General features: G+C 38.4%; 1 protein-coding gene across 1 annotated transcript in view; it reads left to right on the top strand.

The window, feature by feature from the left end:
- rxfp1 (relaxin family peptide receptor 1) overlaps positions 1–24,637 on the top strand; it is a 60,472-nt gene that overhangs the window by 18,361 nt on the left and 17,474 nt on the right. The window contains exons 3-4 of the mRNA XM_065242851.2: positions 16,510–16,593; positions 21,062–21,167. Coding sequence (XP_065098923.1) covers positions 16,510–16,593; positions 21,062–21,167 — 190 coding nt within the window. The remainder of the gene's footprint in view (positions 1–16,509; positions 16,594–21,061; positions 21,168–24,637) is intronic.

The raw sequence follows: 24,637 nt of genomic DNA on the forward strand, positions 1-24,637 counted from the left end.
GGAACATCTAGTGCCCGGCCTTCTGCCCTAAAACCTATCTCCTCCTCCTTAAGTGGAACCGGAGGGCTTTACGCAGACACTGGAAGAGGTCAGCCCTCAGTGGCGTTTTGGTAGGGATTCCCAATTCGTCGGTCACGACGTGACGTCGTAGTGACCGACTGAAAGGGAACGTCTAGGTTACGGATGTAACCCTCGTTCCCTGAAGGAGGGAACGGAGACGTCACGTCCCGTCGCCACAGGGCTGCTCCCTGCTGTTTATCGACCGGTCACTTTCTCCCGGCTTTCTCAGCGAAAAGAAGCTAATTTCCCTATTTGCACCTGCTGCTTATAAAGGCACCTGGCGGGGCGGCGCCAGCATTATGCAAATATCTCAATGCCAAGTTCATTGGCGTTTTTGTAGTAAACGAAGCAGATTGGTCTCTCTAAGCGAGTTCCCAATTCCCAATTCGTCGGTCACGACGTGACGTCTCCGTTCCCTCCTTCAGGAAACGAGGGTTACATCCGTAACCTAGACGTTTTCCTGTTATAACACCATTAACGTTACTGACAATAAAATTCTGCTCGTTACTATAATTGATCTCACTGAAGCGATTTTCAAACTACTCTCAAATAGTACATTTGTAACTGAGTTAGAAGTAACTATAACTAATAACTTTTTTAAAATAACATTCCCAACACTGATCGTGTCTTATCTGTTTGGGAGTGCCCCATCGCAAGATTAATCTTCTTGAACTCTATAAATCTTTATAAATCAACCCTAAATTGTTAACTCTTAAATGTGTCTAACATTATTCAACAAATATTTCTAGACTATTTTAAGTCGTAAAGTCAGTATGAATATATTAATATAAATTTATATATTTACAGTAACTGAGCACACAGCTACTGTATATAACAATCGAGCTACAGCTAAACAGGTCAAAGATTTTTTCCCAATGTAAATTTGTCATAGAAAATTGGAAATGCAGCAAGCCCTAACTGAGAGCCATATGGGCAGATTTGAGTTTGTCCCTTCGGTTTTTGTGTTACGTGAACATAGTTCTGGGCAGTGCTATATTATTCTGCATCAACAAAGTGCATATTAGTCTGCATGACACTGCCAGTACCGCAGACTTATAGCAAGTGGTACAAATCAACTGAGTGTTACAGTGTTCGGTTTTTATTACAGAACTCACTTGAGAGATTAATGAGAAAATGGAAACAACTTGGACCTGAAAGGCCAAATAAATAAAAAATTGTGAAGCAAACAAGTTAGGTTGTTCAATAAGACATTTTCCAGGTTTTTGCATGACAAAAAGGTTTGGGTGTTCTGCTAAACAGAATAAAAGTTGTGTCCCATGCTTCTTTTAGGAAAGTGTATGTGTGTGTATGTGTGTATATGTCTGTAAAAGGCTCTTTCAAAAAAACGAGTCTGTCAATCAACATTAGAGCACCACCCTCATGCTAAATTACCCAAAGTGGTGTGCATGCGTTTAGTCATCAAAACATAAACTATATTCCACTAGCAGTTGATAGTAGGTTAGTCATACAGCCTATGATACAACCCAGAAGCTGTCCCACCTACATTTATAGTCAGGAGCCGCTCTTTTGTTCATATGCTTTATATGACTGGCTAGAACTGTGTTGGGAATTGGTGTAAGCATGTCTGTGTATGTCGTCGTACTTTCTTACCTTGTATGTATAAACATTACTGTAAATAATCAATGTATCCTCAGCAAAATGGATTGGAGAGAAACACATTAATCTGACAAGCGTGTTCCACTGGAACTGTGACTGTGTGTCATTACTCATTTTCAAAGTTACTGTGATGATAAATACCTCTCAAGATGAAAAACTAGATTGTCAAGATTAAAATGACCGGTAGAATATAGATAAGTTTAAATCTAAACAGGTTAAGTTCACTGACTCTTCAGTATTGGCAGATGTGTGTTTGTCTGCTGTATTTTTAACAGCTTCAAGTTAAGTGGGTATAGCAGAGCCCAGGGGAAAATCCTGGAGCAATGCAACAATGGTGAGAAAAAAAATTCTTTCCATTCTGATAGTGATCATAAAATTCTGGAAATAATACTTGAAATTCGTAAAAACAGAAGTTACCACCTTCTGTTTAATCTCTCCAAACTAACTGGGTTACAGCAAAATGTTGATGGAGGGAAAGGCTAAGATACAGACAAATAAAGACTCGGCTTTGAATATCGCTTATAGTTTAATTATAATTTTACTGTGTGCCTGATCTCTGTGCTTTGAATATATTGACAGATGTGGTTACTGAGCTTTGTTGTTGTATGGAGAAGAGCTGCATAAAAAATGCTTTTATTCATTTCCTAAAAATAACAGAATACAGATGTTGAATGACATTACAGGTTCATAAAAATAACAGTTTTGTTGGCAGCACACGTGAAAGATTGAGCATTTGTCATGAATGTGAATATCCACTGACTAACAGAACGATGTCATCATTTGTCTAAACCTCAGTATGTGAAACGGAGTCTGAGCGAAGGATTTCATGGCCACATTAATTATAGTTATCTTTGACGTATCATCTTTTCTCCACTGGCCCTGAAATGAAAGTGTCAAATACAGAAACTCATCAAATTTTTAAGGAAGAAAAGAAGAAGGATGTCTTTGTTTGAAATTGCTCCTGATTTTTCTGCTGTCTAACGGTCCCATCATCCTCTCATTATTTAATAGTTGATGAGAGTGTGGAATGAGACGGTTGCAAATTTGAGCACTGAATTCAGAAATGTTCCTTTGGTACTTTTTGTTCCTTTACATCAAGTATTGACACTCATTTAGGATTATTGTCACAGCCCCACTTTAAATGTCTCAAAGATTTCTAGAACTTGGGAAGGGTAACCAAAATAAACCATACAAATGATTGAAATATTACCATTACCAATTACCAATATTACCACTGAACACCCTATTTGCTCTTCATCGAATCTTATTAGAGATCTCAGTTTTAGGATCTTTCTATACTTTGGAAAAATTCTCATCCCAAGTTGGCAGAAATAATTAGTTCAATCAAGGTTTAATAATATTTAGTAATGTGCTTGTGATATATACAGTATTTATAATTTATAATTTGTGTTTACCAGCTTTTACATCTAAACTCTTCCTATTATATACTGTGCCTTCATGTGCTATATTGAGATAAGAAGGTGAATTTTTGAGGTGCACAATGGGAACTCCGCTGGGGCCATACATCATATCAGTGAAGTGTAATTTAGTCCAGCGGCTGTTAGAAAGGTCAACCCTATTGTTAATATTTTTTTACTAGTGGGTGCAGGACAAGTTACTAGTTAGTACAGCAAAATTAAGTAAACTGTGACATCTATACCCAATAAATTGTTCATACAGTGGACTACCAGTAACATTGTTAAAAATAACCTATAACCACACACCTAACCTTTAAAATGATTAGGTGATTTGCGCCGTGCTGCATTACCACCTTGGGTGTGCATTATTTTATTATAGTTCAACGGCTCGGCGTCAATTATTCCTTACTTAAATTTCACAACTGCTAACATTCAAATTATAAAACAGTCAGTTCTGGTCCTTCATTCTGATTGGATGAAACGCATTATAAGTTGTGATAAAATACCCCGGTAACCCCACGATTCAGATCGCATAACATAGGTTAATCATATTTTTTACTTTTTTAACAATCGCCCAATTAATGCAATATCTGGATAAATGTCAATAAATATTGTTGAGTTATCTCGTCGATTAAGAGAAAACGCTTTATTATGGCCTCCAATGCATTTTACAAATTGCATGGAGCCGCTTTGACAGGAGCAGTCAGTGATGTTTATGACACGCAGATTCTTTCTTGCTTAAACATTTATTTGCCTTTTGTTACTTTACAGATCTTTTCACGGTCAAAAAACTGTGTCCCTTTCCCACTCCTGCCAGCTCTAATCAAAAACACCTGTGTGATCACATGATATACTTTAGACAAAAAGAGGTGGGGCTACATAGAAACTAATGTGAATCTGTGCCCATTATTGCCCGAACACCCTGTGACAAAGAATGACTAAATATATAATTCATTAATTATAAAATAACATAGAAAACTTAAACTTATTATTCTAATCATAACAACAAAGGAAACACCAAAAATAGCAAAAATGGCTCCAACATCCCGGCCCCTAATTGTCTACAATATTTATCTGACAATTACAATAAAAAACATGGAGCCATTAAATATAGTTCATTTGTTTTAGAGTCCAAAAAAAAAAAAATCTTCTTCAAAGATTTCCTCCTTCTTCTTCTTCTTCAAAAAAAGAGAAAGTAGGTAAGAGTGGGGGTAATCTCAAGCCTCCATAAGAAGGCACAACTTGGTGATGGGTCTCTCCAGAATGTTACTTCTGGTCTGTATTTTGACCCGTCGAATTATTTTTCCCTTTTACCATGAATTGCGTGGTGCTGACCATCATCAACACGATGTCATCTAGCTTGAGGTTTTTTCTGACTATATTCCACTTTTGCCTTTCCTGCATTAGGGGAAGATATTCTCTGACCCAGCGCTTCCAAAACAGGTCAGCGATGTACTGCACCTGTCTCCATCTTCGTCTGGCATAACAATCCTCCTTCTTAAACACTCCTGGTGGCAGCAGGGGTTTTCCTTTCAACAAGAGCAGATGGTTTGGTGTGAGAGGTTCTGGATCACTCACATCATCAGAAACAACAGTGATTGGTCTATCATTCAAGATAGTCTCTACTTCACAGAGAACCGTCTGCAGGCTCTCCTCATCCAACACTTGCTGCCTAACAATGGAGTATAAGACCTTTCCGATGGTTCTAATTAGTCTTTCCCATGAACCTCCATGGTGTGAGCCGAAGGGAGGATTAAAAGTCCATTTTATTCCCTTCGTTGATAGGTGTTGCTGGATCTTGTTGTGATTCAGAAGTGCAAGTGAGTTTCTCAATTCACGTTCTGCCCCCACGAAGTTTGTGCCGTTATCAGAGAACATTTCTTTGACCTGACCCCTCCTGCACATAAATCTTCGGAGAGCAGCAATGCAGGAATCAGTGTCCATAAAATGTGCCAGTTCTAAATGGACTGCTCTACTGACAAGGCAGGTGAATAAAACTCCATACCTTTTTACCATTACCCGGCCTCTCTTTGTTTCAATATGGCCAAAGTAATCAACCCCGACGTAAGTGAAGGGAGGGTTGTCTGGTAACATACGACTTAAAGGCAGGTCAGCCATCTTTTGTACAGTAGGTGGAGTGTGCCAGCGTCTGCAGAAGATACAATCTCTTATGATCCCTCTTGTGGCTGAATTGGCTTTGAGAATCCAAAATCTTTGGCGGAGCTTTGCCAATGTTTGATTTCTTCCACCATGACCAACTGAAATGTGAGCATGCCTGATGAGCACTCTGGTTAGGTGGCTGGTCTTGGGTAAGATGGCTGGATGTTTAAATTCTTCTGGCATTGCCATCTTACTCAACCTACCACCCACTCGTAACACTCCATCATCAAGAATAGGGTCGAGTTTGTAAAGTCTGCTACCTTTCTTGACAGATATCTTCCCCTTTTTCAGTGCTAAGAGCTCCTCTGGGAAATTATGTTGCTGAACACACTGGAGGAGAGCCTTCTCAGCGAGTGCAAGATATTCAACTGACAGATGTTTATAGGTCGGTATTTTAGATCTTTTTTTGATTTCATCAGTCTGTTGGTCTGAGAATGCCATTTCTTTTCTGCTCCTGCTTAACTGTATAAGCAGGTCTTTGAATTGTAGGAGCCTTGCAGTAGCTCTTTTCAGATGATCCCAGGAAGAAAAGTACTGTATAAACTTGATGACTGGATCGTATATTTCTGTTACTACTGTACTTAGAATTGCAACAGTCTTCTTGATTTCTGGGTCATCATCAGGAACAATGAGGGTTATCTCGGGAAGTCTTGGCCAAGATTTCTCTGGCTGCTTCAGAAAGTCCGGTCCATTCAGCCATCGTTCAGACTTCAGAAAGGATTCCGTTGACATGCCTCGTGAAGCATCATCCGCAGGGTTAAGGCCGCTTTTCACATAACGCCACTGAAATTTTTCTGATAGGCTTCTGATGGTTGTTACTCTGTTAGCCACGTATGTCTGGAAGCGGCAGGTGTCATTTAGGATGTACTTTATGACTGAGGTGCTATCCGTCCAATAGACCGGTGGCTGTAGAATGAATTCTAGTTCTCTTTCCAGTATTCTGTTGATTCGCACTGCCAGAACTGCAGCTGCCAGTTCTAATCTGGAGATGGTGATGGGCTTCAGTGGTGCTACTCTTCCTTTGCCCATCACTAATGCAACATGGATGAGACCTCTGGTGTTTGTAAGCCTCAGGTAGCTCGCTGTGCCATACCCTACTTCACTGGCGTCACAAAAATGGTGTAGCTGTGCTCTGTAGACTTCTCCAAAGTCCTTTGGTCTGTAGCATCTGTTGATGTTTAGATCTTCTAACTGGCTCAGTGTACCAACCCAGACCTCCCGTCTTTTGGCTAAGGCAGGCGGAATATCTGAGTCCCACCCAAGGCTTCCTCTACAGAGTTATTGTATTATCCTCTTTGCTGGAAGGATCATAGGCACAAGAAAACCAAGAGGATCAAACAAAGAGTTGACAACAGAGAGAATTCCCTGCCGCGTACATGGCTGATGTTTTGGTGAGATTTTAAAGCATAGACTGTCTGAGCTGATGTTTCACTGGATACCAAGAGCACGCTCTAAAGGCAACTCACTCTTCTCTAGACTGACATTCTTTATTTCCTTTAGAGCTCTATCTTCCTCTGGGACAGAAGATAACACAGACATGCTGTTGCTCAACCACTTTGTCAATCTGAAGCCTCCTGTGGCGCATGCTGCTTTAAGATCACTAATCAGGCATATGGCCTGTCTCTCAGATGCAACAGACTTTAAGCAGTCATCGACATAAAAATTTCTTCTTATGCTAGTCAGCACATCTTGGCTCACCTTGTTCTCATTGTCTTTGGCAGTTCTCTTCAAAGCATAGTTGGCACAGCTTTGTGAGGAGACGGCGCCAAAGAGATGCACTACCATCTTATATTCCATGAGGGGCTGGTTGACATCACCATTAGGCCACCATAAGAAACGCAAGAAATCTGAATCATTTTTGGGACTCGGACTTGGTGAAACATGCTTTCAATATCTGCCATCATGGCAACCTGTTCCTGTCTGAATCTAAGGATGACCCCCAGGAGTGTGTTCGTCAGGTCAGGTCCTTGCAGTAACTGAAGGTTCAGTGAAGTACCCTGAAATGATGCTGTACAGTCAAACACAACTCGGATTTTGTTCTTTTTCTTGTGGTAGACCCCGAGGTGGGGTATATACCACACTCTACCATCACATCTGGACAGTTCATCATCTGGTATCTTCTTAGCATGGCCTTTGTCAAACATGGTCTTCATAAACTTAGTGTAATCTGAATGAAATGCTTCATTCTTCAGAAGTTTTCTCCGGAGTGTCATTGCTCGCAGCTCTGCCACAGGTTTGTTATTTGGCATGACAAGGTTTTCATCACGGAGAGGTAACCTCATTACATAATGTCCATCATTTTTTGTAGCTGATTGATCAGCCATTTTTAGGAACTTCTTGTCCTCAAAGGACAGTTGAGCTTGTTCCTCACAGGCCCTCTCAGGGAAATCTTGAATATACTGCCTGACAAGCAGCTCCTCTAATTTGGCCACAGAAATTCTGTTTGAAGAGACACATTGATGGCCACTATCATCATTAGGCGAACTGCCACTCAATGGACCACTGATGAGCCATCCCAAACGGGTCTTGACAGCATAAGGCCCATCTCCTTGGCTATGTATGATTTGCCAAGGCTCCAGTGCCCATGGGGCATTGGCTCCAATAAGCAAACCAATGTCTGCTTCATTCAAATAGGACCATTTTTGTATGTCCTCCTTTGTAGCTATATTTCCATGGCTCACTGGGATTCTGTCTTGCGTAAATAATTCAGGCAGTTCTGTGAAATAGGACCCTTCAAAGCTGCTCACCTCCAATCCCATTATACGGTGTGTACCCACGGCTCTCTCTTGCCCCATAGTTCTGAGAAGGATATTTGTTCTTCTGCCCTCCATGTGTAAATCCTCCATCAACTTCTGTGTGCAAAAGGATGCAGAACTTCCTGGGTCTAAGAACGCATAGGTAAGGATGGCATGATTGCTTTTAATAGATTTAACCTTCACAGGCACGATGGCTAACTTACAGTCTGACACCCCGGCCCCAGTGTGCATCTTAGACGTGGTCACTTGATTGCTGCCATTGACTGTACAGGCTGAAGATTGTGTAACAGGGCCACTAGGGTTGATGGCTTGTTGTGTAAAGGGTGTCTTGACCGGGAGTTGTATGTGCAAGATTGTTGGATGTTTTTTCTGACATCTCTGACAAGTCAGACGCCTTTTACATGCACTGCTCATATGGCCTTTAAGGAGACATGCATAACACATTCCATTATTCTTTAAGAATTCAATTTTATCCTTGTGCTGTTGCAGTGCCATCTTGTGACAGGATGCCATAAAGTGGTCTCCTTTGCAGAAGCAGCATGGTTGTGTATAAGCCATTCTTGGCTGAGCTTCCCAGTGGCTCTCGAAACGGCTCTCCTCGCTATTCTTTGCTTTGGCGGTTACTGGCACAATGGTAGTTGCAAAGCTTTTTTTGGTTATGAGTCGTTTCTGCTCAGTTGCTCTTGTGACTTTAATAGCTGAATCCTGAATGGAGCCAAACACTGGGTCTAACAGTATTATAGCTTGCTTCTCGAGAAACTCCACAATATGATGGAATCTGGCTCTGTGTTGCGTATTCTTATATATCTCACATGCTTTAGTTCTCCAACATTCCCTTAGCTTGTATGGCAGCTTGGACAAAATCAACTTCAAATTGGAAGGGGTGTCGAGCTCTGTCATGTCAGGTAAACTTCTAACTATATTACTACAGCTTCTTAAATACAATGCATAGCTGTGGAGCTCTTTACCATCTTCAGGTTTTATAGCATTCCAGTTTAAAGCTTTCTGAATATAAGCATTGCTGAGGCGATACGGATCTCCAAAGGGTTCATTAAGGAGGCGTCTGGCCTCTGCATATCCAACCTGAGCATCCATATGCAAACAGCTTCGCACTAACTCTTTGGGTCGACCAGATGTATAATGCTCGAGGAAGTAGAGCCGGTCTTGATCACTCTCAGTCTTTTGTTCAATGCAATGTTCAAACGCATTAATGAAAGGAAGGTTACTTATAAGATCACAAGTGAAAGTGGATAGTTCTCTAAAGGGAAGAGAAGTCTGTTTTTGGTGCTGAATGATCAAATCTGCAAGCTGGTTTTGAATATTCTGCACATTAGGTTGTGCTGGTTGAAAGCCAGGTGGGGGAATGAGTTGCCTGCTACTTGTAGTTGTGGGCCAACTGGGTTTAATTGTTGCTGATGTTTGTGTTGGCAATGTTGGTCCAGGCAGAGTGTTTACTACTGATTCAATTTTGATAGTAGGCTTATGCATTGACCTTGGTTGTTTGGGTTCATCCTCCATAATTCTCTGTAGAGGGGTTTTAGGAATTGTCCCTATCCTAGCGAATTCGACTGGGGATGGTTCTGACATCGGTAGGGTTGGGAATCGTTAGAAATTTTCCGGGTCCGATTCCGGTTCTGATTCCGGTTCCATATAATAAAAAATAATGCACAATACTTAAACAATTCAATTTGTGTTTATGAATTACTGATAAAATATTTTAAATGTAAAATGATTAATATTTTCACTTTTTCAGTCACTAGGCCTATATCATTTGTTCTGTGTAGATCACGTTTTCCACGTGGTTTTAGATGCGAAATGTGAAGCAATTGAGCATAATGTGCATGGCCATTTCGGTGGGTGATGCTCGAGCCCCGGAGCAACTACGGGATCGGCGCGGCTATGTGCGTGTTTATTTTATCACTTTCATCCGTGAAACAACACACGGTTCAAGTGAGGAACCTTTTTGGGGTTATAATGTCTGCACAGTGCTGAAAACGCATGTTGCTATACTGGTAGTGCAGATTGATACTTTTTCGCAACCTTGACCAAGAATATCTTACCTCATTGTTCCACCCCCAAGCCAGCGGGTCATCACTGATATCGGTTTATAGCGCATTAACTCTTGAGTCTTATGTCCGTTTGCTTTCACGCAAACTTGAAGACATCTCGCTGGGTGAGACTGTACTTTATATTTTTCATAGTTTGTGAAGTGCACGGCATCGCGGGCCGCACTGTACCGTCAACAGCCCTAGAATCCACACTTTTTTATGTTAAACACGAAGTATACAAAGCTTACCTCAGCAGCCCCAGTGTTTTCTGTGTTAAGCTGCGTTAATTTGATTGCGCGAGTGACTATAAACAGTGGCTCAATGTAATTAATATTCATGAGGTAAGAGACATAAGCTCTTTGCACGTGCCTCGCATCAGAACCGCTTTTGGAACCGAAATTACGTGCGGTTCCGGTTCCTTTTAAAAAACGGAACCGGTTCTGAATAAGAACCGGTTATCGGTTCCCAACCCTAGACATTGGAACAAATTTATCAGGATAGGTGTCAAAATACTCATTCATTCCATCAACCTGCATCTTTGAGACAAAATCACTTGTTGATTGAAGCTGATCACTGGATTCATAACTCTCAAAAACCTTTAATTTTGCATCAGCTGCTGCAATATTTGTTTCAAATTCAATCATTTCCATTTCCCTTGAAGTTGCACCTTTTCTAGTTCAAGTGCATGCTTTTGTTTTAAGCCGTGTGCTTTAGCAGCAAGCGCCGCTTTCTCTGCAGCTGCCTGTGCGCGCAAAGCAGACAAGGTCTTTGACCATGAAGATTTTGACCCTGAGGATTTTGACCCAGTCTTTGATACACTATCTTCTGGATTAATCTCAGATTGTGGATCAGATATGGATTTTTTCCACAATTCAACCTCATGCAAAAAACTCTCCAACACGGCCATTTTAGGCTCATACCATTCAATGCGAACCTTTTCCTTATCTTTTTCAGACATCAACTCTTGAACAGATTCATGCACTTTTTCCAATTCATTCATTGCACATATTAATGCAACAACGCTTTCCTGAATCATTTCAACATTTGCATGAGCATCAAACAAAGCCCTTGATTCATTCAGTTTTCTTGTACACACGCCCAGTTTACCACTGCGAGTCGCGGTTAAAGCTTCTAGTTTTTCGTTACCCATTACTTCAAAGATTTAATTATTTGGGCATACACTGGTTGATTTAAACAGCTTCCACTTTAATTATTGTTTAATCACTTTCGCTTTCTGTATTCAGCATTTAAAGTATAGAGCATATTAATGATCACCTTTGTGTTCAGTCTTAGGCCATCCTTTTTTCTTGTTTTTAACAGAAAACCTTATGAATCCAAAGCGCTTCCGGATATAAACTTTTACTCACAGACCGGAGACTTGTAGGATACATCCAATAATCCTTCCAATGCTTTGTCCTTGTCACGAAGCTTCTTGTGTTTACTATATTGTATGTTTGTGTCTTTTTAAAGGTTTTCACCTACAAAGCTTAATGTAGCTTTGGTCTGTGTTAAATAATCCAGTGAAAAATAAATGAATGGAAACATTTCACAAAGGCAAAATCATTGAGTGGAATCCAGATTATATCAAAATAAGTGAGAACCAAACTCCTTCAAGTGTGGGAAAGCGCACAGTCAGAGAATACACTTGACAATGATTAAGTGTCAGTTTTATTGCTTTGACATTTAATTCTCATAATTCATGAAATCATTTTCACACGTTGTTGTGATTATTTAAATTAAATCTTTTGCAAGGTTTACCTGGAAGTAAATATGAACTCTTTCCCCACCAGCGGAAATACTTGTCATTGGCAGGAAGGCGTTTTCTCTTAAATGACGAGATAACTTGTCAGTGGCGGGGAAAGAGTTAATACACAACACATATTTAAAAGTAATTATTGAATGGATACATTTTTTAAAAACTGAAATTTCTTTTAGACAATAATTTGTCTAACTGAAAAATCTAAATAAACTGACTATACCAGAACAGGCCTTAAATAGTAGCCAATTCTACTAAGGTCATATTAATACTGGACCACGTGTCTGTAATAGCTGTTCCTTACAGATACTTAAGAATAACATCTTTCACTTCCCTACATTTGAAATTGCTCTTTTGGAAATGTATGTTTTATCTGGTAGTTCATACTACTATTCAAAGGTTTGCAGCATTTCTTTAAATGCTGTTTTTACACCGTATTGAATGGCTTTGCAATGTATTGTGTTACACTGTCAGTTAAGTATTGTATTGTTTATACAGCTGCATCATTGTGGTGATCTGAAATTGTCGCAATGAGGTCAAACAATCGCGATGAGACGATTATTCAATGATTGTGACAGCCCTAGTTACCACAGACATTTCTAAGACATTGTTCTGGTTGCTCTTATAAGACATTTGACAGGTCAGGTGTAAAATAAAAATTGAATAGTCCTGCTTTAAGAGCTGTATGGATGACGATGTTAGACGGTGGAAATTCTTTCTTGGGAAATTAACATTTCTATACGGTCAGTGTAAATTAGTATGTAATGTTTTAGTTTCAAAGAAGCTTTTTGCCTTTGCAAACACATTCAACGCTTGAGGTCTCTGCTTTGGTTAAAGTATTCTATGAGTTTTCAGTTCTTTGATAAAAGCAACAGTATCATGTATTTAGGTCAGTCTTGTCTAATGGCTGTCACTGTTTGAACCAGCATAATTGTAACATACTGCTGAATAAGAAAAAATACTCATAAAAGTTTAAATATTAGCTGTCGAGGGTGGATTTAGGCACTTTTTTTAAAGCTCATGGAAATGAATAAAGAATTTTACCCTAATGTTAAAATACACAGTCACATTTATGCTTAGATGATAATACAAACTTGTTTTCATGGCACACATGATAATGAATCAGTTAGGAGTTGAATCAATTGATGGTTAAATGAGAACAGTAGTTCATTTAGATATTTTTTGAGTTGCAAGTCAAAAGCATCTAACATTTGATGTTTTTATGTTTTGTTTTTTTAGTTCAATGCAGAGAGTTTATCATGCTGTCAATAAGGATCTATGAATATTATTTTGTAAAGTAATTTGTTTCCTCGGGTTGTTAGCAGCCTTTCTTGTTTATGGATGCAATATCAAATTGTTTTTTATTACACTTTAAGTCATCAGCTCTGACATTTTGGCAATTCAGTTTATAATAAAAAATGTACTTGACAAACATGCTGAGAATGAAACTGTGGTACCACAGAAAAACAATATGGATGCATAATGGAGAGCATATGACATTTTATAGCTATATATAAAATATATATCTGAAATAGCTAAAAATCCACCTTTTTTCTTTAGAGCTGACTGTTTTTACTATAATCACTGCAAGTGGATTAAATGTTATTTGTTCTTTCAAACACAATAGTCCTTATCCAGTGTATATAGCAATTGCTGTACTGCAAAGAAATAACAAATATGTTTTTCTGTGATGTTTTAACTTCAAACAACTACACAAATGAGATTTTTGTTGTCTATAACAGTGGTTCCCAACCTTTTTTGCCCTAAGTACCCCCACAGCCCTATCAGTAAGGCTCAAGTACCCCTTCATCGAAACTAAACCTAAGTTGTGTTTTAAAGACAAATAATTAGTAATATGTATTAATTTTAAACATTGAAGTAAAAAGCACTGACTGATGAAGCATGTTTATTTCAACAAACCATCATTGCGATCAGTGTTTGCATTTTATCAGCTCATTTGCATTTTAAAAGACACACCAAAAAACGGCACATTTTGCTCAGCCCTACAAAATGGCAATTTTGACATGCTATAATTAATTATCTGTAGGGTGTTTTGAGATAAAACTTCACATATGGACTCTAGGAACGCCAAAGACTTATTTTACAAATTAAAAAATTTCATCATATGACCCCTTTAAGGGCCAGATTTACTAACAGCTTGCGCAAACCATCATTTTGGCGTTAAATAACGACTGAACTTACTAAAGACACGCAGTAGATATTTAGCTCTGAAAATGTGTTATTTTTGTGACCTTATTGCATTTACATTTGTGGAAGTTTTCCTTTTGAAGCAATATTAATGCGAGGAGAGTATTACATTTTGCCAGAGGAACATACTTAAAAAAAATATATAAAGAGTTTGCCAAGCCAAGCTATGTTTAATTTGCTGGAGAAAAGAGGAGAAGTCACGAGGAGAAGTCAAATCAGGTATTTCAAAATTTCTTTTACCGTTCATCTTTCGTCTTACTTTCACACTCCGCAGTCCGCATTTTCATTGCGATGTCCTGCCGAGGTCTCTTATTTGCGACCCTGTACTAATTTGCGCTGCTCTTACAGATTGCAATGGTCATTATAGAAATGTGCTTATGTCATTATTGTGCCTGTGTATTTTATTTGCGCCTTTGTAGTAACTCACACGCAAATTATCCACTCCGGCGCTTATTTGGATTTGAGCTCTCAAGTCCTTTTTAGTAAATGCCCTACATTTAATAAAATCTCAATTTAAGTTACTGATAATTAAAGTGTGCAAATAAGTTAAATTATTCTGTTCAAATATAAAGAGAAACAAAATGTGAAGACATTCTTTATAAATACAAAAGACATCATACGGGACAATACATGTTAGCCAAAAACAATGCAAAAGTTTTTTTGCATAATTTGAAAAAGTAATGGCAGCGGAAATGAATATTATAGCATTATTTGAACATTATTTATAGTTTATAAACTTTGTGTCTTTAGAAACTATTCAGGTTCATTGAAAATAGTCAGATCGTTCTTGAGTTGGACATCGCTATTGCGTTTTGGATCATGCAGCGCATTTACTCTTGACAGCTAATTATATTAATGATAAGATTAAAATTACAAAGTTGTCCTTTTTACAATGCTTTCCTCACAAAAATCAATCTTAGGTAAATGACTGGACAAACGAAAGACATTTTTATTAAAAGTAAATGAGATCAAAGCAAAATGTAAATCTTTTCGCGTACCCCCTGGAAACTCTTCACGTACCCCCTGGGGTACGCGTACCCCCGGTTGGGAATCACTGGTCTATAACAAGGTTGCATAAGTAACAGCAGCTTTCTGACATTGTTTTCATTAATAGAAGAGTTCATTTACTTCTATGGTTGTCTGTGGTCTTTGTAGCACAGCTTAGATGTTTAATTAACATTTGCATTTCACCCGTGCATAATCGATTGCCTGCATGACACGCAAGAAACTCCATAGAAAACTAATGGATAATGACGTGCGTGAGCAAGATGCGGATGTTTTGTTTCTTTCTCCTTTGAATATAGTTTTCAATGTTTTTCTTTAATGACCTCAGTAAACCAGCTCTAATTTAAACATTAACAGCTCTGTCATGGAAGACGACTTGCATGTTAGTTTTGAACCCTACATGTGCCCAAGCAACATCAGCTTTATTTTATTTTAGTCATGGTGTGGGCTCTACTCTTTAAGATGAATCAAGATGACTGATCAATGGGAGATACATTATAAATGTTAAGCATTTTATTTCATTGGCTCTGCTTGTGTTGTTGTAAAGTAGCCATTTACAAGCTGCAAGTTATCTAAAGTTTTATCTATTCATAAACAGTGCTAGGCATGTTGTTTCCCATTTAAGCAATGTGCTAACTATGAAGTATGTGTTCACCATTATCGGTTGAGTTTAACATTGCATATTTTAAATTTATTTTGCACTATACACAACACAGCAAGTTATCGACAGTTGTGTCTGCTCTTTATTAGAGTATAGTTTGGGTCACTTGCATCTATATTTTAAGTGTAAAAAACATTGATATAAAATAAAGCGTGTGCTCTGTGCATATATACTGTAATCTGATGCCTTTCCGGTGAAGTACGAAACTCAAGATTTTGACAGTAATGCCCTTGTGCTGCCTTCTGCTCAGTGCTGAATGGGTTAAATGTGAAGAGACAGTGCAGGTCCCTCTGGTTTTGGCATGGTTAAATGGTGTGTTGACTATTTGAGATGGATTATTCTTAATCTGACCGGCTACATGGATGGCATTAAGATCTGACTCCACCTTTCACAGTATTATCTTCTACATTACAGATATTTTAAGATTCTTTTTGGCAGTGAAACACGGCATTTGGCCTTTTTGACAGAAAGGGTGTGAAGTTACATGGCTCAGATTGTTAATGATGATAACTTTTCTCATATGTTTTTGTTTTTTAATACAACAGCAAATGGCACAAAAGTCATTTGCTGTTTTATCCATTGTATTCCGCCCATCCATTGAGCTTCAACACACACTCGAAATTCTGCTGGGTTATTTTTAACACAATGCTGGGTAAATATTGGACAGAATACATATTAGGTTATAAATAAACCTATGCCGGGTTGTTGTTAACCCAACCATGAGATGAAACCGCAAAGCATTGCATTAAAACAACCCAGCGTAATCTATCTGTGCCCAAGTAATCCATTACTCAACCAGTATTGTTGTTTTCCCTTGCAGGGGACAATAACGGTTGGCCACATCTCTTTGATAACTATTTTGGGATCCCGAGCAATGACCTTGGTGCCAAGTCAAACGCCTGCTGTAAGTAAGCTGTGATGTTTACACATCAGAAAACTAAGCAAAGCAACAGTTCAAAGAACTTGAACCCACATAAAGGAATTATGAATATTTGTAATGTTTGCTGTTTATTTGGCTGTGCTCTTCGTGAATTATTTTTTTTATATTTAAAATCTGTGTTGTCTGTTTTGTTGACACATTGATAGTCAAAGCAAAGGATGGTCATTTAAAATGATGGATGCAGAGGAAAGGATGCAAGATTTTACCCTATATGACATTGTTATTGTCATGACGTACATTACAATACAACATTCAAATATAATTCGTTAATAATGAATTTTATTGTGCGAGTCCCCAGAGTGTCAGAAAAATCTGAGTGTTATGTGAACATCTCCAAAACTAAGTTTACGTTAGTCTGTTTTCAGCTTTGCAGAGCACAGTAGCACCCTAACCCTAGCTCTTTTAAAACACATTGTGTGTTTATTCATGACACAATCAACCAAAAGAATAATTGCATACTATGATAAACGCTTTCTTCACTAATAAGAAGTAACCCTTCAATGAAAGGGATTTTATTCCTTTAAACTGAGGTTTGCACCCTATATAGTGCACTATAGTGTGTCAGCAACTAACGCTTCATTGCCAAAATAAAGAAATTACAAAAAAACAAAATACTGGTCCTGACACAAAATGACCAACTAACATAATAATCATATCAGCAGCACATGTGAAGGTGTGAATGAGTACTAGTTAGGTGAAATCACTATTATTACTAATGGAATTGTAAGAGCAGACTGATCTTTGTGGTCATTGTGGTCTTGTTAGCAATGGTTACCTACAAAGAAAGATGTGTAGCCCTCATCGCTTTTTGCATCAAAAAGCCTCACGTGCAAGGAAATTGCTACAAGAAATATTGTAAATAAAAAAGACCCATTTATCGGATCATCAAGAACTTCAAGGAGAGAGGTTTGACTGCATTGAAGATGGCTTCATGTGTCTCCAGTGAGTGCCAAGACCCCCGCCCTGTGAATGAATCACATCACCACCATCTGCACACACAGTGAGGCAAAGACTTTTGAGCAATGGCCTGGTGTCAAGAAGGGTAGCCAAGCCACTACTCACTCTTCAAGAAAAACATTAAGAACAGACTGAAACTCTCCAGGAAGAAACACTAGCCTCTTTTACACAGTAATTCTGGTAAATTACCATGAATTTACCAGAATGAATTTACCAGTAGGCTAAATACAAAAATGTGCTGTTCACACACGCAGTGACCTTCCGTATTTTTACCAGTAAGACATAATTCTCACATTAGGCTTCACAGAGGATGTTAGAAAATTGTTTTAAACAACTTTGGTGAAGAAATGTGGACGTAAACTACAGGTGTGCTTGACTTTCAAGCAGCGTGTGTGTGGAAACGTCTGTAAACAGTGCGGGGGGAAAACACAGTATTCAAATCTTCTGATTGGCCCAAAGCTGTCAGCTCGGTCTGACGTCGTCCGTTCTAAATGCCGCTAATCTATATTTTCTGTTCACACATATTACTTACCCTTACGAAAATTAATCATGGTTTTACTACAGTTAAGACCAAAAACCATGGTTACTGTAGTAAAACCATGGTTACCACAAAATAACTATGGTTTTGACAACCATGGTTTTCAAAAAACATTAAACCATGGTTAGTGTAGTAAAACCATGGTTTTGCCTCTCTTACTAGTAAATTGGCAGCACTGATTTACTGGAAAGGTTTTGTTCACACATGACTTGTTAACTGCAATTTACCAGTAGATTACAGGTAAAGGCTGCATGTGTGAAAGGGACTATTGCCATAAATAAAGAATGTTATCAAAACGTCCTGTAATGCTGCGTTTACACCAACCACGTTTGAGGCATCAAAATCACGTCTACCTCGCCTAGTTTGCCGCTTAAACAATTTGAATGCATTCGCGCGTCTAGAGTGAAGTAGACGCGTGAAAAAAGCATGCATTTGAAGCGCGTCAGAGGCGAAATCTGCTTCTTGTGGAATGGGCAAGTGCTATGTGGTTGTCTGTTTGCAAGATGGCTGATGTTGATGTCGATAATCGTCACGTGACTCAAAAGTGAAATGTGTATTTACAACTTACCAGGTTGCCCAATGTCCTCAATGACATTCTTCCAAGTGAGGTCCTTTTTATTCCTGTCTCTATAGAAATAAGAACTTGTGTCGTATAGCTCCAGGTGACTGCTCACAAACAATCCGTGTGTCTCAATTCGTTCCCTAGCTCCCGAGGTCGTGAATCAGTATATCGTGTACACAGGTTCGGGCACTGGTAAGGACCCTAGCTCACTTCACATTGGGACAATGTTCACTTATTTCTGTCACGTGGCTGCTTAAGCGCGTTGTAATCACTCACAGCTGTTACTCATCAACAACCGGCAAAACCAACATCTCTCTGACTTAATTTTAAAAACAGTACATTGTGAAAAATGCTGTCATTATTCTCTTACATATCTGTGCATAAAATTGGAGGCATATAATTACATTTTAAATGTAATAAATATATTTACAATTTTAAATAAATATTATTATTTTAAATATTGAGTAGATTGTGGTTCCTTACTGTGTAGCAATGTGTGTTTATATTTACAACTAAAACAAACGTTTGTCTTTATAAAAGTTCTGTAACATTTCATACAGTTTATTGAGTTCGATCACGTGATGTTCGGTTGACGAGCTTCAGAAAAGGTCACGTGATTTCCGGTTAGGGAACATAGGGAACATCGATGCTCACTGGTTTTTGCGGTGCATTGTGGGAATTTTTAGGGAACGAACGTTCCAGTGCACTGAACGGATTTTGCGATTGAGACAGCCCTTAAAATGGCTGACTCCCTGATCAGTGCCCTGACTACTGAACAAGGGAGCTGATTGAGACACACGGAATGTCAAGCGTTCCTTCATGTTGAATGAGTGACTACGAGCGGGACTCCCACCTCAGCAGCAAGCAGGCTCTTGATTGGTTAACACGGCGCAAGAATCCGCTAAAGCAGTGGTTTTCAATCTTGTCCTAGGGGACCCACTGCCCTGCACATTTTGCATGTCTCCCTTATTAAACACACCTGATTCAGATCATCAGCTCATTAAGGGAGAGATCCATGAACAGAACTGGGTGTGTCAGTTAAGGGAGACATACAAAATGTGCAGAGCTGTCCCCTAGGACAAGATTGAAAACCACTGCGCTAAAGCAGTGGATCTCAACTCCAGTCCTCGGGACCCACTGCTCTGCACATTTTGGATGTCTCTCATATCTGACACACTCAGTTCAGTTCATGGAATCTATCCTAACGAGCTGATGATCTGAATCAGGTGTGTTTAATAAGGGAGACATGCACAATATGCAGAGCAGTGGGTCCCGAGGACTGGAGTTGAGAACCACTGCGCTAAAGTTCACATTTTTCAACTCTGGTGTCAGAGGTTGGACTATACGCTTAAGTAGCCGCTCTATGCTTTCTCAATTTTAAACATACTTTATTTAGTTCCCTTAGAGGTGACACCTAATTATTGCAATAATTATTTTTAACCAGAGGTCATGAACACTATCAACAGAACAAACTGATTGATTTCTGACAAAAGCTTTCAATAGTCATGCCATAGTTTCATATGTACACTTAGATAGAATAATATAGAAATAATCAGAGGTTGAAGCTGACCCTATTTAGAGTGATCAGATAACATTTACATGCAGAGCTGTCGCAATTTGGTAGGCTGCCTAGGGCCCCCAGCATTTAGGTTATGTATCTGCCCTTGTCAAACAGTATCAACCACTGTAAACAAACCACCACAGTGAGAAAGCACTTTCACTCCGTGAGAGGGCCCCCTATGCAACAACATTTACATACTCGCTTACATCCCATATATATGGACTTTTTGTTCCTTCCAGAGGTTTTCTCCAAGGGTTTTTTTCTTTTTTATGTAAAATGTATACAGACAACTTACAGAGTACCTTGTTCAAGGCAAGAGTGAAGTGTGGTAATGATAATGAAGTGGCTCGAAAGCCATAACATTGAAATTTGGTTAAATTTTTAAGCTTTAAAGCATTAGACTCCAAAGAGAAATTAAATAAATCTGATTAGAAAGTCTTAGTGGAACTTAATGAAACTTCAGAATGCAGAAATTAATTCAGTGGTAATGCATGGCTGTTGACATATTAACCATTTCAACTATTACAAGTAGTACCGTTTCGAAGATCAAATGCAGGCTGTTTTTTAACTTTTGAAGTGGTGTCTCTAAAGTGCATTTGTTTTCCCCATCTCTCTCTCTCTCTCTCTCTCTCTCTCTCTCTCTCTCTCTCTCTCTCTCTCTCTCTCTCTCTCTCTCTCTCTCTCTCTCTCTCTCTCTCTCTCTCTCTCTCTCTCTCTCTCTCTCTCTCTCTCTCTCTCTCTCTCTCTCTCTCTCTCTCTCTCTCATATTATATTTCTCTACACATCTCCAAATTATTGCAATCTATCACCATAGTGCTTGGGACCGTCTCAACTGAGTGCCAGTGCAGAGATCTGGAGCTTGACTGTGATGATGCACACTTCAAAGATGTCCCATCTGTATCTGTTAATGTCACAATGATGTGAGTTTCGTGCCTCCTGTGTGCGTGTGGTTGTATTGTGGCAGCAGTCTGTGAAAGTCATAACCTGAGTGAATCTTTAAATCAATGCATGAGCGACCCTGGAAGTTTGCATCGCTGAACATGCAAGTCTGCGATTAATGTGATAGAGGCAGGAAGGCAGGTCGAGGCAGTGGATCCAAATGCAGGGTTTTTATTCAATAAAGACATAAAAGAAAGTAGATAACACAAAGAAACACAATAAACCAAAGTACCGGAAACCAAGACATGAATTAGACATACACATACAACGACTGACATAAGACAACTGAAACACTGGGGCTATATGCACATGGATTAACAAGATAAAAAGACAAACCTGGGAAACAATCAACAGAAGGACCAGTGAACAAAAGAACTAAAAAAGACATGGAAAACAATGACAAGACTTCAAAATAAAAGACAAGATTAGGGAAACAGAGTGAGTTTGTTACAAAGTCAACATTTATTGAGCACATTTATTGAGCCAAAGGTGCTTCACAAGTCTAAAAAACTTAAAACAAACAAGCAAAAAAAATTTAAAATAACAATAAATCAATATTCCTTTGACACACCCAGAGCTTTCTTACATTACAAAGATCAAAGCATAAGACCTATGGGCAGCCACAGCAAAGAGATGAACTGCTAAAACATTAAATGCAGTTTTACTTTCCGCCTGCGGTTCTGACTTATGACCGGAATCTTTTATCACTGGGACTGCTCCATCTTTTAGTTTTTAACGATCTGCAAATCCAGGGTTGAACTGGGCCTTGTTTATAAAACATATTCACCACTGAAATGCAGGGAACAAACACACTTGCATCCACTGTTCTCTCAAAGGTCCCGTTCTTTCTTTTTGTAGCTTTTATTGTGTTTACCTTGCTCAATATAACATGTGTTCATGTTTAACGTGTAAAAAACGCGGTATTTTACACACAATTTACTTCTCTCTATAGCGCTGTTTTCACTCTCCTCAAAGCAGTCTGATGTCTTCCTTGTTCTATGAAGTCCCTCCTTCAGAAATACGTAACGAGTTCTGATTGTGTAGTTTGTTTAGTGTGCTGTGATTCAATAGCAGCTTAGCTGGCTGTTGGCTTAGCTGGCAACTGACGTATTCCTGTGGGCGTAGTTTAGTCAAAAAACTGTTCTAGTGACCTCATTAAAGCAGGAAGTAGAGGACTGTAGTTCAAACCAGCCGTTCAATGTAGGCTTTGAAAAGTGGAATTCTGTTAAAGAAAATATATCGCCTGGCAGTGAATTTTAAGCTTTATTATTTTACAGGTATTATTTATGCTCTAACGGTAACATTACACAACTAGGGTTTAAGGGTTTAATAATGTGACCTTTAACACTACGTTCTTTGGGGAGCTGAACACAGTTATATTGCCCTCACAACCAAAAACACACTTCTTGGCTGACATTGTTAGTTTTGTGATCTAAAAGCAAAACAAATCTTTCTCGGAAGTCTGTATACGAAGCACAGCTGAAAACTTCCATGGCGCGCACGCACCCTGTTCTGTGAAATGCCACCCATATAAGGTTCCAGTCTAATGACTTCAAAAAGCCCCAAAATCCAAAAAAAATTTACTTGCCCATGTTTAGCATCAACTCAACAGTGTAAATAAGTCCTATTGAAGGCAGGATAGGCAGAATTGCCTAAAAAACTTTTTTCAAAATGAGTTTAAACTGTCTTTATGTACCAATACATAAGTAAAATGTAAGTACTCTGAAAAATAGAGTATAAAACTCGAGTGTCTGTAGACCTCTTACGACTGTTTTAAACACAGATAATTATTTCCATTCGGGATGAAACAAATGATTGGCTTGCGCGACTGTCTTTTTTATTGTCTCTGGTGTGTAGTCCTCATCAGAGTTAACAATGCTTTCATCACGGAAACTCTTACATGCAAAAACCGTATATAATCTTACACAAATTTCATCACAGTGTAACTGATGGTAATGAAAAAACTTGAATCAATGCAACCTGTTTTTTATCTTTGTCTCATAAATGTTACCGAATCAAACTGAATATATTTTAAACTTTTCCAGTATCGATATTTAACTTTTCCGGCCTCTTATTGCTACCTGTCCCAACTTTTTTTGGAATGTGTAGCCCTCATGAAATCCAAAATGAGCCAATATTTGGCATGCCATTTCAAAAGGTCTCACTTTCTACATTTGATATGTTATCTATATTCTATTGTGAATAAAATATAATTTTATGAGATTTGTAAATTATTCCATTCCCTTTTTACCTACAATTTCTACAGTGTCCCAACTTTTTCTGATTTGGGGTTGTAGCTTGATAGTGAGTAATAAAAGCCATCTTATTTGTTTATATTCATAGTGATAAACTTATGTGTATTATTACATGTGATTGTGACATGATGTTACTACATGCACCGCGCTCCTTCCTCTCCGCTCGTCTCGGGTAAATACTTCTTCCAGCAGAGTGAGTCGTGAGAGGTCTACCGACACTCTTTTTATACTCTCTTTTTCAGAGTACTTACATTTTACTTATGTATTGGTATATAAAGACAGTTTAAACAAATTTGGAAAAAAGTGTTTTAGACTTTTTTTAGACTTAACCCTGCCTACTCTGCCTTTTAAATGCTAAATGAAGATGTCTATACAGTATATGATTCGAGGATATATCAGATTCGAGAACCAGAAAGAATTGTTGTATAATATATGTATGGTAGAATATAATGTATATATGTAAAGTACATTTACAAAGTATGCATATGAATGAAATATTAATATTTAATAGTGCAAACAGACAAACGGCGGTATCCATATACTGTACATGTAGTGCAAACAGAGTCCTATTGCCTCTGGTGTGCCATGTAATGTGTTTTTCAAACAAACCATTACAATAAGTTCAAACAGCTTATTTTTATATATTTAAGTATTTTGCAATAAAAGTATTCAACAAAAACATGGTACAGTATATGGTATCAGTTTTGACAGTAAATACTATATATGGTATTTTTACCTCCTAAGACCTGAGCTTTGGTTTGTAAAATTTTCATATTTCTTCCAGCTATTTTTGGAATAGGAAGAACCAAAAAATATAATAAACAAATATTTTTCTTTGAACATGAAGCAGTGTAATTGTCCATGTTTGTGTACAACAGGTTCCAGTTATACAGAATTAAGTATTATGGTGCAAACAACAAAAAATGTGAGGTCCACATCCAGGTCTTTAATAATTAGGACTCAAGTTATGTTTTACCATCAGTTTTTTATTTCTAATGTAATTTCTATTGCTGCATTGGATGGGAATAGTTTTGTTTCTCATTAAAGATCATAAGCATCTCAGGGCTGGCTGATATTCTAACGCTGCAAAAATTTCTGACATCTCAAATGAATGTCAGACTCATCCAGGGCCACGGTCGCTTCAAAATTAGCTTTGTTGCTCTCTAGTTATTGTGCCTTAACAGACACACACTTGT

Source organism: Paramisgurnus dabryanus, chromosome 16 (genome assembly GCF_030506205.2).
Source record: "Paramisgurnus dabryanus chromosome 16, PD_genome_1.1, whole genome shotgun sequence".
NCBI classification, from domain to species: Eukaryota; Metazoa; Chordata; class Actinopteri; order Cypriniformes; family Cobitidae; genus Paramisgurnus; species Paramisgurnus dabryanus.